The sequence below is a fragment of the Nicotiana sylvestris genome, chromosome 6, assembly GCF_000393655.2.
Source record: "Nicotiana sylvestris chromosome 6, ASM39365v2, whole genome shotgun sequence".
Taxonomy (NCBI): Eukaryota; Viridiplantae; Streptophyta; class Magnoliopsida; order Solanales; family Solanaceae; genus Nicotiana; species Nicotiana sylvestris.
Genome location: NC_091062.1, coordinates 194,441,195 through 194,455,648, shown reverse-complemented (window position 1 = coordinate 194,455,648; position 14,454 = coordinate 194,441,195). Strand labels below are relative to the sequence as shown.

Genomic DNA, 14,454 nt, shown 5'->3' with positions numbered 1-14,454 from the left:
AAGAGTAGGTCGTGGTTTTTGATCCCCTTGTGTGGGATTTTTTCACGCAAAAATCCTTTGTCTTCTTTACTTTCAGTTTCTATAGCATCCTTAGCATCATCTCATATAGGACCAGGTACTCTATAGTTTTGTGAACTCATACAAACTAACAATTGGTATCAGAGCAGGTTCTTTCTAAAAGGTTAACACCTATAAAGGATCTCAATGGTTGCTCCATCCAACTTTGAGGAAGGACAATCAACCTATAGACCTCCTAGATTCAATGGACAGTACTATGGCTGGTGGAAGACCCGCATGCATGATTTTATGATGGCAAAAGATTCAGAAATGTGGGACATCATTTTTGATGGTCCACATGCCCCTATGAAGAAGCTTGAAAAAATAGGACCAATGGTGTCGAAAGGCAGAAAAGTGTACAACGACATTGACAGGAAAGTTATAGAAAAGAACCATCGTGCCAAGAAAATCTTGATGTGTGGCATAGGACCTGATGAGTACAACAGAGTCTCATCTTGTGACACTGCCAAAGAAATATGGGAAGTATTGCAAACCGCACATAAAGGAACCACTCAGGTCAAACAATCCAAGATCGACATGATCACCATGGAATATCAGCTCTTTAGGATGAAGGATGATGAGTCTATACAAGATATGCACACCAGATTCACCTCCATCATAAATGAGCTTTATTTACTTGGAGATGTCATTCCCAGAAACAAGCTTGTAAGGAAAATCCTTAGTGTTCTACCTGGTTCTTGGGAAAAGTAAGGTAAACGCCATTACTGAAGGTAAAGATCTACAAACAATGACTATGGATGAGTTGATTGGTAATCTGAAGACATACGAGATGAAAAGAAAGAAAGATAGTGAAAGAAGAGTGCATAAGAAGGAAAAGAACCTGGTACTCAAAACTGAAAGCAGTGACTCAAGTGATGAAGATAGTGACATGGCCTATCTTACTAAGAGATTTCAAATGATGGTTCGAAGAAATGGTGGTATACCAAAGTGGGGCAGTTCAAGCAAAGCAAGGAACAACGATCTCTGTCACAGATGTGGAAAGCCAGGGCATTTCATCAAAGACTTTCCACTTGCAAAATAGGAGCAATACAAACAAAATCCTGACAAAGCAGCAAAAAGTAACTCGGTTCCAGACAAATGATTCAATCGAAAAAGTCCTGCTGACAATATTGTTAAGCAAGCTCTTGCTGCTTAGGGAGACGCCTCTAGTGAATCCGAAAGGGAACCAGATGCAGAAAATAGTTCCATGATGGCAGTAGAAACGGAAGCAATGAAGTATGATTCACTGTTTACGTTGATGGCTCAGTCTGATGATGATGAAGAAGATGAAGACGATGAGGTAAACTTCAGGGATATTCAGAGAAATCTGAAATCCTACTCTTCTAAGAAGCTAAGGTCGTAAACAAATGTCCTAATTGATGCTTATTATAGCCTTGTTAATGATAAGGAGATCCTGACCATAGAACTAGGAGAGGCCGAGAAATCTAGAGATGATCTGGTGGTCTGTGTAGTCGACCTAAATGAGATCATAGCTAATCTTGAAAAAGAAAAGGAAGCCTTGAATGAAAGAATAACTAGTGTGGAAAATGAGAGAGACGACTTGATGGTAGTAGTTGTTGTTTTAAAAGAAATAATAGAAGGTCTTAGCAATGAGAAACACACCTTAGAAGGAAAAATTGCAACTACTAGGGAAAAGAGGGATGACCTTTTAGTGATATGCACCGATCTAGAGGAAACTATTGAGGGACTCAATAAAGAACATAGGAATGTGAGTCTTGGGAAAGGGAATGAAGTAGCTAGTGAGACACACATCTTGCTTGAAAAGGAATTAACTGTTGTGAAAACCAGTCTATGTAGTAAACTCGAGAAGAATCAGCAACTTCAAACTAAATTGGAGAAATTGAGAATTAATCTTGAGAAATCTCTAAAGTGGACCTGGTCCTCAGATGATGTCACTATCATGTATCTTAACAATAGTGGAAACAGGCAGGGCATCGGGTTCCAAAGGAAGAAAACTCCTTACAACCCTCACAACAACTATGTCATTGTCCCTGATAACTGGCTATGTACCCACTGTGGGAACAATGAGCATTTTAAAGAAAATTTCCAGGCCAGAGTTCAGTCTGTTCAGAAAAACAAAGTGTTTACTAATAAAGTGACTACTAACAAAGGACCAGGTATCACTCACAAGAAGCGGATGTTACCTGCATAGACTAGGAAAACCCTTATTCATCCTTTCTATTATAACAAGGGACCAAACTAGTTTGGTTTTCTAAATCTAACCTTTGATTTACATGTTTAGGGAACAGAGAGAGAAAGCGGACTGTGATGGACTATGGACTATGGATGCTCAATGCATGTGACTGAAAAATATCATGAATTTCTTCTCACTGAAAGCCCTGTAGGAAGGGAATGTATCCTCAAAAAAAAAGGAGAGGGTACATTCTCAATAAATGTAAAGTTGGAAAGGTTTTTTGGCACTCAGTTGGGAACGTGTACTATGTGAATGGCCTAAAGTACAGGTACCAATATGATAGCTGGTCGAGTGGTCTCAGTGGACAAAGGAAGCAAAAACATCCACTCGGTCGACTATGAATCTCCAAAAGCTGGTGGTATGAGATGGGTGAGGTCGGAAAATTGGCATGAAAGATTGGTGTATGCAAGCTTCTCACCTCTGAATAAACTAATCCAGAAGGACCTGGTGCAAGGTCTGCCAAACTCAATAGTCACCTAGACACAGGTCCACAAAACAAAGGAGGAGACTCTCGAGGTGTTAATGGTGCTTGTCAAGAAGATTCAAGAGAAAGCAAAAATGGGGGGATCACGCACAATTTCTCTACACCAAGGACTCAACATCAAAATGGTATTGCTGAAAGAAAGAACGGAACTCGAAGATGTGGAATGGACATTGCTCATCGACTATGGAATCGCCAATAAATTCTGTGCAAAAGTAGTAAATACTGCTTTCTACTTGGTGAACAGGTGTCTGATCAGGTCCCTCATAATTAAAACCCATTATAAGCTGCCAAATGGAAGAAAATTCCTTCTTGACTGAAAGATAACTCATTTGAGAACCTTCTTGACTGAAAATGCCATGCTCTCAATAACGGAAAGGATCAGATTGGAAAGTTCAATTCAAAAGACAAACGAAGGAATCCGTCTGGGGTACTCTCAACAAAGGGCACACTAAATGAAAGGAAGTGCTCATGGGGTATTCAACAAGACACCTTCATCTAGCCAAGGAAGAAACAGTGATGATCAAATGATGAACCAACTCTGGTCCCTGGAAAATATCTAAGGCTTCAAATAGGGAGGCTGATAAAATGAGTAAGATGAAAGAGACTGGTGAAAGACAATGCAACATCATCTTCCACTTCTCACAAGGAACCTGGTACTTCACTTACTACCACTAAAGTTGAAAAAAGAGTGGAGATGCAACTCATGGCACCTCTAAGCAACAGAACACAGAGTGTGGGGAAATCAAATTCTTCCAAATCTCCCCTACCAATCAAACTTCAGTCCCAAACTGGAAACACAAAAGCTTCTATCTGTGTGACAAGTTAATCACTTTCTTTTATTCTAGAGAAAAAAAACATTTTTCCTTAGTTCCTTCTATATCACCACTCCAGAATAGAATCCAAAGTGAAAGTCCGTAGGAATTCTACTTGAAATATGCCCACAAAAGTTTGAGATACCTTAAGGGAACTCAGGACCTGGTCCCATGTTACCCCTCAGGTGACAACATTTTTAATCCTATTAGGTATGATGATGTTAACTGTGCAGGTTTTTTTGTGGAAAGGAAAAGCACTTTTGAAATGGTTCACTTGCCATAATCATGCCTCATCCCTTGGGGGACAAGTAAGCAAACTCAATGGCCTCGTCAACAACTGAAGAAGAATCTCAAAACAAGAGGACCAAGCACATTGAGGGATGGGATTATCTTCCGAGGGTTAATATGAAGAAAGGGTTGATCTGTGGAAAGTCATGCAGAACAGAAGACCAAATTCCAGATATCTTTGTCAAAGCCTTGAGTAGAGAATATTCTGGATCAAACAAGGTGAAGATGGGGTCATAAGAGTCTAATAAAGAACCTGATCCTCCATCAGCTGTCTATGCAAGACACCATCAGGTAAAGGTGGCTAAAGTATTTTCTAACCAAGCCTAACTCACATCAATACCATTGCAGGCAAACACGCATGACGATCATAGAAGCTAAAGGTAAAATATGAACTGCGAGAAAAGAGCTGCTAAAACCTTTTAAAAAAAAAATGGTCTCGCATCAGGTTCATATATCTCAGGTTAATAGTAATGTGCTTATTCTGCATGCCTTTACAAAACAAATTTTTTTAAAAACAAAATTAACTCAACTGCAACATTATCTGACTTTTCAAAGTCTGCATGTCATGTCTTGTCTTTCAAATCCCTCTATCCCCTCTGCACGATAACGCTTTCCCACAAACCTACCACCATTTTCAGAACTATTGAGAACATGTTTCTCTCTCCTCTCATCATTAGCCCTTCTTCTAATAAAACTTTCTTTTTCTCTCACAGCAAGTCGTGAACCTTCATCTCTTTTGTGTAGCTATGATCCTCTCTTCATCTCTCTCTCACTCTACTCGTCTTCCAAGTACTCCTATAGTGGTAATCGAACAATCGCCTCCTTCTCCCACCATTAACACCACTCCCACTTCCTTATCATCCTTGAAATCATCCCTAGAGCTTCACTATTTCACTTCTACTACTACTTTACCCACTCCTAGCTCATCCTCCTTTCCTACAGTTTTCCCTTTTCTGATAAATCTTGTTCTCTCTCGTTTTGAAAACCCTATGTCTAGCCATTCCTCTGGTCTTATCAACATACACGCAGGAGGTTTTACCTCTCAACTGTTAGAAGTTCCTGAGGATGATCCTGACCAATATCTGAACTCCTCCATCCTGGACTTAGTGACTCTCTCAGAGTCACCAGAAAAGGAAACAGCACATAACATCATAGCTATCATTGCTGAGAGTCTGATGAATGAAGGAGTGCATCTCTCATCTAGGTATCAAGGGTAAGAAACTCCATTCTTAGGAGATGTAAGAACCACAGTACTCCTTCAGTCTTTGGCTCATGAGATGTTCTCAAAACAACCTTCCGAAAAACCTGATTCTCTTCTGTACAAACCCATTCCTGCATCTCCTAATCATTCTAAGCTCGTAGAATCCTCCTCCAAGTCACCCACTATCATGTCAAAGCAGCAAGAGAGTTTTGAGTCCACATTGCAGAAAAGTAAGAGGAGTGTCAAGAAAAGGAAAAGGAGGATAATGAATCAAAGGGAATTTGTCACTAACAAGAGTGTTCCAGTAAGTGGGATTGACAAAAATTCTTCAAGGGAACCTGGTTCCCTAGTACAATAATCTTTGAAAGCTCAAAAGTCTATGGATAAAGCTTCCGATGAAACTATTGAGCAACAAAAAGGGTCATCTGTGAAGGGCAGCAGCAAGTCTAAAAAGAGTCAAACTGAGCAAGTTATGTCTGAAGATGATACTGTGGGGATAGTGAGCTGGAAAGGAAAGTCTGTTGAAGGGTCTAGCAAACGAAAATGGGAAACTGTTAAAGAACCTGGTTCACTGAGGACCATGCCCCATGATAGTAGTCTTTGGTAGTAGAGATTAAGAACTCAGAAAGTCATATGGGATCGTACATTTGATCCAGCAATTTCGGAGATGGCCGGTATGAGACAAATTCTAGAGATTGTGAAATTTCAACAATGGGAACACCTGTTTAAAGGTAGCATGCCTCTGGTGTACGAAGATGTGGTATAAACTTTTTATGCATCTCTCTTCACTATTGAGGGGAATCACATTTGTGCGCTAGTAAATGGAGTAGACATTGTACTTGACACCTTAACATTGGGAAAGGTTCTCAGAATTCCATATGAAGGGATGTCCTCAGTCAAGGGTGTCTGTGGTGTAAACTTCAGGAGGTCCATCATGAAGAAGCAAGTTATTCAGCAGGGGGAACAGGTGCATAAGAAGATATTGCTTCCTGAGTATCAGCTTCTCTTTGAACTGGTCAATAAGGTGCTTTTACCTCGTTTCTAGAGGCGATCTATTGCTACAAAATCGGATATGGTCTTAATGGAAGAGCTTGATGAGTTTGTCCCAATCAATTTGTCAGCAATCATGGTAGATCATATGCAAAAGGTGGTAAACTTTAAAGGTGGGAATCATGGGATACCATATGGCTTTCTCCTCACTCAGGTGTTCAGATTCTACAAGGTTCTCTTGGGGAATCCCAGAGTAGACACACACAAGAAAACCTTCTCTAAGACCACTTTAGAAGAATGTGAATGTATAAAAAGAGTTGGTGGAAGCATCTTGACCATTTCTCAGCTGATCAACGCTCAAAATGTAGCTTCTAAAGAGATTAGAAGGTTGAGGGCTCGAAATGCCATATTGGAAACTCAACTCAGTCAAGCGGTTAAAGGACCTGATTCTGTTAATGAAGAAGTTGCACGACTAACAAAGGAAAATGATAAACTTCGGGCACAATTACTTGAAGAACAACTGTCTGCAAATGCTCGACTGGACCTGGTTCTCAAAACCATTGTTGTCTCTTCTTCCAAGCCTCCTTCCTCTAGTGCCCCCTAGGATCCTCTTAGTGTCCAGCTATTTTTGCTCTAATATTTTGTGGCTGTTGTTTTATTTTTGTTTGACTTTGTTTTTGTGATGGCATATTGGTATTCACCATTATTGCTCTTGTTCTACTCAGTCCATTGTAAACATTAATAAAATAGCTTCCCTTCTTTGCCTGTACAATGTTGTGTTCCTCTAGCTTCTCTTTTCTGTCATGTTGTGTGCACATATATGGCATGATCTAGTTGTGTTAGACTTCTTTATGCTAAATACCTGTTTGTGCTCCTACTTGTGCTCTTTTTAATGATGACAAAAGGGGGAAGAATATAAGATTTCAGGGGGAACTTTGTGTATTTGTGTAGTTTCTGCTGCTTTTGCAAGTCTTTAGGAGATCTCTAAGATTAAGGGGAATCAAAAAAAAGATCTGAGATTAAGGGGGAACCTTGTGTAGTTTCTGGTATCTTATCTGGTTATTTCTGCTCTAAATAAATACTATCCATGCCTAAGTTTGTCATCATCAAAAAAGGGAAAATTGATGGGTTTTCAATGTCTTTGCCTTATGCTTCTTATGTTTTGATGATCTAACAAACTTGTTGTGAAGAACCAGATAGAGAACCTAGCCCACATGTTATACATTCCAACTTACCTGGTCCAAGTCTGAAAATCAGCAAATGAATGAACGACCACAGGGAGGAACACAACAGGGACCTGGAGACCTGGTCCCTTAGGATTCTCCGACACAAGTAGAAGTCAGTGACTGTCCGCAATTATTATAAAGAGGAACACAACAGGGACCTGGTCCCTTAGGGTTCTCTGACAAAAGTTCAAGTCAACTGTACAGTTGGAACGTAGCAGCAGAAAGTGACCATCTCGCAACCATTACAGAAGAGGAACACAACTAGGACCTAGTCCGATAGTGTTCTCTAACTGAAGTACAAGTCAACTATCCAGCTGGAACGCAACTGCACAGAAGTGGCTGTGCAGACAATACAGCAGTCACTTCTCATTGGGAAGAAGCGTGTACCAAGAATTGACATCACTATCTATTGTGATGTCTTTTGTGATATAACAACTTGGTGCAAGGCACAATATTTTTGTACATTCAGTGATATTCTCTCAAGCATAACAGTGTTCATCCGGCATTGAAGTCACTGGTGTGTCAAGAACAAGAAGACAACTCCACTATGGATCAGTTTCTTAACGAGTTTATGTACATCCATAGTTGAGTTGTAATCTTGTTATTTGCTCTTCATTGCATTTCTTAGTTTGCTTTCTTAGAATCTTTGTCTTAGGAAAAAACCAAAAATCCGTAAACTTTTGAGTTTATGTTGTGACTAGGAATAGTCATAAGTTTAAAGTCTTTATGACTAGGATAGTTATAAAGTGGCTTGTGGTGAGAGCATCACAAGTTAGTTGAAGTCCTTGTAATAGGGTTATTGCAAAGTGGCTTGTAATAGGGAGATTACAAGTTAGTGAAGTTAAAAGCCTACAAGAGTAGGTCGTGGTTTTTTTATCCCCTTTTGTGAGATTTTTCCACGTAAAAATCCCTTGTATTCTTTACTTTCAGTTTCTATAGCATCCTCAGCATCATTTCATATAGGACCAGGTACTCTATAGTTTGGTAGATTCATACAAACTAACAGTTTGTCATCGAGGAAGGGTGGATTGTAACAACCTACACCTAAAACTACACGTATCGGTGTAGGAGTGAATTGTGATTATTCCTTATTTGGGATAAGGTTAATGTGTTGATATTATTTCTCTTAATTGGGACGAAAGTCATGATACTGATAATAGTTGTGAATCGAAATGTCAACCCACACAGCATATGTAGGAAGACGACCTAGCTGATCGGTTGGAGATCGAACGCCATGTTGCACACATAGTGGTACTACTCTTCGTAACACCTTTTTTTTCCTATCACACGTCAAACCACATTGCTCGTGGGAGATGGCCTAGCCTATCGGGCGTAATCGGACTCCGTGCTAAAAACATGGTGGTATATCAGTGCTAATGATCTCCTAACCAAAAATATATATTATTTTTGTATTTTAAAAATTGTTATGTTTTAACTGAACATTTGGATGTTGTTGAATGTGACTTGTTGTTTCTATGGTTTTTCCTTTTTATATGGGCATTCTATTTTGAAAGAGTATATTTGGCTTTACATGCTAGTACTATTCCATATGTACTAACGTCCCTTTTGCGGGGAGCGCTGGATCTTCAATTGATGCAGGTAGTTCATCAGCGGCCAACTTTGGTACTCATTAGTAGTTACTCCCTATTCAGTAGGTTTTGGTGAGCCCTACTCTATTTCGGGCTTGACATCACTTAATGTTGTACTTTGAGTTTTGAGGTATAGCTGGGGACTTGTTGCCGACATTTCCATATTACTCTTCTGTTGTACTTAGAGGCCCCGTAGACAGGTTGTGGGTAGTGTTTGAAGTGGGAAATTGAACTAGAAAGGTTGGTATTTGGCAAACATGTCTTTCATTATATCTATAAACTTATAATATTTTGAAAATTATGAATGAAGCTGCTAATGGAAATGAAATAGGTGTTGTTAATGAAATTTTTTCAGTATTTGATTAATGGAGTACATCTCCTCTTTATTTATGGGTGAGTTGGATAGAAGGAAATCTAATAGGCTTGCTCGGCCGGGTTCGCTCGGTTGAGCATCGGTCGCGCTCCTTGAGTCTGGGTGTGACAAGGTAGCAGTCAAAAAATAGTAGATGGATAGCGGCTGCTCTAAGCATATGACCGAAAGAATGGATTATTCCCTCTCACTCTAGGACTTCTAAGGTGAGAGTGTGTCCTTCGAAAATGGCAAGAAGGGTTATATTCTTTTGGTTGTCAAAATTCGCAAAACACTTTCTCATGCAATTGAAAATATATACTATGTGAATGTCTTTAAATATTGCTTGTTAAGTATGTCTCAAATCCGTGACAAAGGGAAGTGTATTGAAGTTCTTGTCAAAATCTTGCATTGTCGCAAATCTCAAAACTAGTGAAGTGGTGTTGATAGTCAAAAGATTCAAGAACATCTATGTTCCAGACTTTAACTCACTGGATTGTGATGATCTAACATGCCTAAGTTCCATTGATGATGATGATGCTAAGTTATGGCATAGACGATCGAGGTATGCGAGTCTTTCTTTGCTTAACAAGTTGGTCATAGAGGACCTGGTTCATGGGTTTAAGCAGTTAATATTGCATCTTACTTGATTAACAGGTGCATGATCAGTTCCCTTCTCGATAAGACTCTCTATGAACTGCTCAATGAGAAAAATCCAAGTTGACTTACTTGAGAGCCTTTGGATGGAAATGTATTGTTCTCAACAATGGTGACAAAGGGTCACATAACAAAAAAAATAAAGATGGTGATTTATCAAAGGTTCCAGGAGAAGCCATACATATTGCCAACGGAAAGACTGATTTGATGAGTCAAGTCAAGCAGAGTGATGAAGAAGATGCAGCAAAATCTCCAAAAGGCATAGAGGAACTTGATCCCTCTATCACCTCGACTGAAGCTAAGCATAGGGTTGGTGATGTTGTATTAGGTACTCGTGATGCAGAACCAAGGAATGGAAGTCATAATTCTGTTGATGTCAATGATACTTCAAATATGGAGGAACCTGGTCCTTCAAATTCTGAAGTTCAAGTATCCAACTAGAAGCAAAAGAGTTCACATCCCCTTCAAAATGTAATCACACCCTTAGACTCTGGTATTCAACCTAGATCTAAAGCAAGGAACATGTTTGCCCTCTCAGCCTTCTTGTCTCAAATCGAGTCTAAAAACATCTAAAAAGCATTGGAAAATTCTAACTGAATAGATGTTATGCAAGAAGAACTCCATTAGTTTGAAAGGAACAAAGTGTGGTACCTGGTCCCTAGGCCTTCAAACAGAACAGTGATAGGAACCTGGACAAAAAGAATCTCACTTGAAGGATGCCAAAAGAATTTTGAGGGATCCTAAGGGAACGTGGGACATGGTCCTCGTCTATTTTTTAGGAGATAATTTTGACTTGGTTGGACATGATGATGCTGATTATATTGGATATCTGGTGGATAGAAAGAGCACATCTGCAATGGAACATTTTCTGGGGTCAGGCTTGATCTTATAGGGTACAAAGATAAAACTTTGTGGCTCTTTCTACTGCTAAAGTTGAATACGTAATTTCTGCTTCTTGTTGTGCTCAACTACTATAGATCAAGAAACAACTTAAAGACTTTGGTGTATTTACATCTTAACTCTATTATAGCACAAGAGGACAAAGCACAATGATATGCGACATCACTTTTTGAGAGATAATGTTGAAAAGGGTTTGATTTGTATGAAGTTCTGGAAGACGGGGGACCAAGTAGAAAACATATTCACCAAGGCGCTGAGCAAGGAACAATCTGAAAGAAATCGTCTGGAGTTGGGATTGATCAAGCTCAATCAAGGACCTGGTCCCTCGATGATTGGCTATGTTAAGAAGGAAGGGTACAATGCTAAAATATATTTTTTGGCGACATCTAACTCAAATCTATACTATTACAGGTATACACACATGGCGGTTTCTGGACAAAATAAGTAAGAGTGACATTGCAATTCTAGAAGTTTTTGCTCAAATTTTCAAAAACCATCAAGGAACTTGGTTCATGTGACTTAGGCTAGTAGTCTCTTCAATACTTATATGCATTTTTAAACTACTGAAGTGTCATGTCATTAATTTATTTTCACCTCTCTACTATTTTTGAAGTCCAAAATGTAAACCTTTTCTGAACTGACTCGTTTCCCAAAAAAAAATTCCTGTTCTTACATCCAACTAAAATCGATTCTTTTCTTCTATATCAAAATCAACCTTGTCTCAAAAAGAATCTTTCTCTCCAAATATGCCTTAAATGAACCCAACTCAGTCACCTTCCAAAATGCTAACTCCATCTGAATCAAAACCCCAAGAAGTCTTTGGTGGATTTTGATGGGAGTTTAACTGAAAGGGAACAAGGTAGATCTAATATTCTAGAGAGCGAGGTTAAAATTGTTGCCAGCGTTGTAGAACTCTTGAAGAATGGAGGAATTGGTAAATGTGCTTGAAAAAGGGGAGCTGAATGAGGGACCCGGTCCCTCAAGTCCTTCTGAGGATGTTAATTCTGATAATGATCTTTTTCTCTTGAGCTCTATGTTTAAATGAACCTCCAATCCAGTAAAGAGGATTGATGTAAAGTAAGTTGATTGATGATGAAGTGGCGACCTACTAATATAGTAAATGTAGAAGAAAGAATAAATGGAAAAATCTTCACTTGTGAGAAAGATTTTAAAAAAAAAGCAAAATGGAGAAAAGAAAGTCGGATGAGAAAGATGCAACAGATGATAAGGGTGAACAAATTGAGAAGAAGAAAAGGGAGACCCGACCATCAGAAAAAGAAAGGGTAGTGTGAGTGAGGAGCCTGGTTCCTTATTGAAGCAAAAGGTTGAGTTATCAGGAAGTAGACTCTAAAGTCTCAAAATATGATGTTGGGTTGAGTGTTTGACTTGGATATTGTTGAAAAATAGAGGAACTTCTTGACAGTGTTGAGTTTTAAAAATAGAATCACCTCTTTGTTCCTACAAGTCACAAAGATTATGAAGAAAAAGTAAACACTTCTATGCGAATTTGTGTGTTACTGATGATAATACTCTGATGTTGTATGTGGATGGGACTGGATTTGTTCTTGATGAGGAGAAGCTTGATTAGATTCATGGTGTTTCGACTGACAGTTCACCTCGCCCAGAGAAGTAGAGAACCAGGCCCCCTGGTTTAGTGGCATAATAGAATGCTCAATTGAAGGGTGAGAATAAAAGATTGAGGAAACAGGTTGAGGACCTGAGAGAGCATATGATCATTGATCAGAGGATTGTGAATGAACAAATGGACAACCTCATCAAGGCCTTAGCCCCTTAATTTTCTTCCTGCCTAGTGATCCATGTCTTTCACCCTTTCCAGATTTCCTCGAATTCCTATCTTTTTTTGACTCCTATGTTTGATGGCATTGGTACTTTAGTTGTTTAAATTATTATATTCTGTATTATTGAAACTACTGTGATTTTATTATAATTACTCTACTATGGGCAATCACTCTATTCTGTTCAATGAAATTCACTTGTTGTTATTGTTATTGTTTCTGCTGTGTTGTCCAAGTGGCATGAGTTAATGTTGTTGAACTTCGTTTTGGTTGTGCCTCTTTTGTTATTCTTTTCAATGATGCCAAAGGAGTAAGTTACATAGGTGTCAACAGGGGGGAATAACAAACTTGAATTAATATGTTGTGTTGTGCATGAAAGATAGGTCTACTTCGTAGGGGGAACATTGTTGTTAACATATTGCTTATCGATCTAATCTGTAGGGGGGAACTTGTAAGGAATCTGGTTCTCAGGGGAAATATCAATTTTGGGTTTGTCATCATCAAAAAGGGGGAAATTGATAAGTTATGTTATTTCGTATTTAGATGATTTTCCAAACACTCTTGAGGAACCAGACTGGCAACAGCTATATTAATTGAAAATTGAAAGGGAGAAAACACGTTCTCAAGGGGAATATGGCTGATTCGTAGGGGAAACAATGTGGGGATTTGGTTCTCATGAGAAATATCAATAATTCTAAGTTTGTCATTATCAAAAAGGAAAAAATTAATAAGTAGCGTAAGATCGTAACTTTATGAGGCTAGTCTGATAGGATTTTTGTCTTAGACTACTACCGATTAATATTGTGTTCTCCCTACTCTTTCGTTTTATAGTGTCGGGTCTATTTATTAATTATTGCTATTGTTTTTATCTATTTTTTTTTTGCTTTTATGATGCTGTTAGTATTCCTTTGGTTTCTGTTGATGGTATTGATATATTGTTTCTTTTCGTCTTATTGAGCCGAAGGTCTTTCGGAAACAACTTCTCTATTCTCTCGGGGTAGGGATAAGCTCTGCGTCACATTAACATCCACAGACATCACAAGTGAGATTTTATTGAATCGTTGTTATTGTTGTTGTTGCTCTACGTTAAGTTAATTTTCTATTGAAAACTTCAAGCAGTAATAAATTTACATAGGAGCTGCAAAGTTTATAGGTAGATTTTGTAAGGAAAAAGGAATGGCTAGAAATTGATGAACCCTACCGGGAACAATCTCAATCTTGGATTATCAATTGTCAAAGAAACATAAAAGAAAGAATATACAGATACAGAAAGGTATGTCCATACGTATAATAAATGCCTTTTAAAGGGAAAAAGGAAAAACCAAAAGAAGAGAAGGGAAAAAGAAAAGAAAGTTAAAGTGCCAAATGCATTCACCATTATGAGCATATGGGATTTGGGACCCAAAGCCAACTATTTTTAATCATAAGATGTGGCTTAGAGTTGCCTGGCCCCATCAGAAATATCCACTTTGTTTCCTATGGATAAATTGCCAACTCCAACAGGTAATACAAAATTGCTCTGATTTTCTAACTGCCCACCAGGCCATATTCAAATGTCCACATCAGATGAAACAGTTTCCTTGATATTAGCGATAAATCCAGTTAATTTGGGATTGGAGTGTAATTAATTGATTGATTGTCAACTAATTCAGCTAATTCATTTCGTGTCTAATTATCAGGTAAAACAATTCTTGTAACTGCAGGTCAAGTAGAGGTATTAGCAGTTGTTATTATTATAAATGCATTTCTGCAATTATTTTTCCATAGGAATGATCTTTGAAAAGCCTTTCTGTTTTCTTAAGATTCTTTAGGTCCTTGTGATGTCTACTATGAAACACATCAAGAAATAACACATTCAGTTTAGATCATGAAAACTATAATATGACTTCA

General features: G+C 38.5%; 1 protein-coding gene across 1 annotated transcript; it reads left to right on the top strand.

The window, feature by feature from the left end:
* Positions 1 to 204: 204 nt before the first annotated feature.
* On the top strand, positions 205 to 768 carry LOC138871888 (uncharacterized). Its single transcript, XM_070149804.1, has one exon. The coding sequence runs from the start codon at positions 205 to 207 to the stop codon at positions 766 to 768; it is 564 nt and encodes a 187-aa protein (XP_070005905.1).
* Positions 769 to 14,454: the final 13,686 nt, after the last annotated feature.